The 2,368-nt window shown below is 46.9% G+C and overlaps 1 protein-coding gene across 1 annotated transcript in view; it reads left to right on the forward strand.

Annotated features, from left to right (window-relative positions):
- Positions 1-1,671, forward strand: part of LOC101650136 (eukaryotic translation initiation factor 1) — a 4,351-nt gene extending 2,680 nt beyond the window's left edge. Inside the window, exon 4 of the mRNA XM_045299551.1 lies at positions 287-1,671. Coding sequence (XP_045155486.1) covers positions 287-331 — 45 coding nt within the window. The 3' untranslated portion in view covers positions 332-1,671. The remainder of the gene's footprint in view (positions 1-286) is intronic.
- Positions 1,672-2,368: the final 697 nt, after the last annotated feature.

The raw sequence follows: 2,368 nt of genomic DNA on the forward strand, positions 1-2,368 counted from the left end.
TGCCTGCTAGGACCTAAGTGAGGTTCTTATAAGTAAAATGATTTCTTAACAGTGGTGGAGGAGGTGATTCCTCATCCTCCCAGGCCCTGATTCAGCATGTGTGCAGGTGGAACTTGGATACGGGGTGTTCACGGGGGTAATTTTTAATGACATTCCTCACGTGGGGAAACACCGCATGCAGTAGTGGACTTGTACGTTGTGCTTGCTGCCTGGCTCTTGGGTGGTTTGCATTGGAAATTGACCTTATCCGCTCCCTTCCTTAAAACTGTGCCCTTTCTCTTTGCAGATCGGACTGGCAAAGGACGACCAGCTGAAGGTTCATGGGTTTTAAGTGCTTGTGCCTCACTGACGCTTAAGTGAGGGTTTCCTTGCAATGAGTAGGAAATTCCCCTTTTGTCCCTTGTCCCAAGTGTAAAACCTCAGAGTTTGTACCCCAGAGGGTGAGTCAAAAAGTATTACTCCTTGAGTTCCAGTTCCATCATACAGACGTGTTTAAACTTGTCTGCACAATCAGTGGGTGACAGCGGACAGGTCCTCTCAGTAATACCCTTAGTCTCTTTAGGGTACCCTCAAAAAAAAAAGCACGCTGGTTGTACAATGGAAAAAAGCAATCTTGAGATTAGGGCTAACATCAAATTTTTAACAAAGCTCAAGTGGTCTTCTTCCCAAATCATTGAAGCTTTACATCAAGTGTACGGGAATGCCACTCCACATAAAACAACCATTTTTCGATGGATCAAGCGTTTCAAAGAAGGCCGGGAAGACCTCAAAGATGAGCCAAGAGAAGGAAGACCGTTGACCTCGACCAATGAAGAGACCGTGGCTGAAGTCCAAAAGCTGCTGGAGGAGGATCACAGAATCACCATTGATGCCATCGCTACCGAGGTCGGGATCTCACACGGCTCGGCCTTTTCCATCTTAAACGTCCATCTGGGCCGCAGCAAGCTGTCGGCTGGGTGGGTGCCGAAAACATTCCGCGAGGAGCAGCGAGGTCCAAGGGCTGATCTTGCCCTCAATCTTTCAAGCAAGATGGAAGCCAGTGAAGACAAGTTCATGGAACAAATCGTAACCGGGGACGACGCTTGGATTTACCAAATTGATCCTGAGAGCAAAGTCACAACAAAATAGTGGCTTCTGAGGGAATCCGCTGGGCCAGTTAAAATTGAAGACAGGTGGCTCCGAAGGTAAAGGTGACTGCTATTCAGGATTCCACAGAGTAGCCTTGATCGATTTTCTTGACACAAGTGATCGTGGGGAGCTTGTAAGGCAGATCTGATAGAATGATGAACACTGCGTTGGTGAAGAAAGGGCCAGGGAAGTTGTGTCAGGGAGCGTTTTGCATCAGCGCACCTGCTCGTTTTTTGAGGGTAGCGGGGTCTGTCCTAGTAGAAGTGTGTTCCTTACCCATCTACCCTATAGCCCCATTCTTCCGCGGATTTCTTTGCTTGTTTCCCAATCTGAAAGAACGTTGAAACAACCCAATTTGAGTCCCATGATGTCCAAACTGCTTTGGTGTGGTATAAATCAAAAAGGGCAGAAGTCTTGGGGGAAGGGTTGGAACGATGGAAACTGCAAATGTGTGCAAACCTGGATGTAAATGGTTAAAAAAATAGAGCTTCCCGTTTTGATATTTTTGTTTATTAATAAAAGTATCCTGATTTTTCAGCAGTACTTTGACTTAACCATTGTATTATTTTGCTCCACAAAAATGTGAGATTGTCATAATGTATACCCCTATTTAATAGGAGTCTTAAAATGTTTTTATACTTTACTCCATATGTGAGTGGAGGTGGCAGAACTTAAATTTGTACAATTGTTTCGCTCCCCACCCCCCCACCCCTCCTCCCCTCCTTGCAACATGTAAGTCGAAAAGTGCTAACTCCCCCAAGAGGACCTGGGGTCCAGGGTAAATGACCTTCCTAAGGCCCACAGTCTTCCCATGGAAACTAAAGAGACTTTGGAGCCCCAGACTTGGGGTCCACACCTTGTCACCCCAACCTGAGCCGGCTCTGAATGCTCAAGGCAGTAACCTTAGTAGATTTCGTGAGCCCACAATTAATTGACCCTGCCTAGGGATCTATATTTAGAGAGGCGAGGACTGACCTTCATCTGCTTTTGAATCCCCCATGGTGCTGAGCTTCTAGAAGGCCTGTCGTGAATGAAAGCTTAAATGGTCCATCCCTGTTAGTGTCCTGATGCCATTGAGGAACAGAGGGTCCAGAGAGGATGGGAGGGAACGCCGGTCTTAACCCTGCTCCAACAAAGGGATGTCCGATACCATCAAATCGACCCAGCTCATAGCAACCCTGTATACAACCCAACACTGGTCCTGCACCTTCATGATTATTCTTCCTCCAATCCCATCGTT

The sequence above is a fragment of the Echinops telfairi genome, unplaced genomic scaffold (genome assembly GCF_000313985.2).
Source record: "Echinops telfairi isolate 266 unplaced genomic scaffold, ASM31398v2 ScPeMD7_7458;HRSCAF=8496, whole genome shotgun sequence".
Lineage (NCBI taxonomy): Eukaryota > Metazoa > Chordata > Mammalia > Afrosoricida > Tenrecidae > Echinops > Echinops telfairi.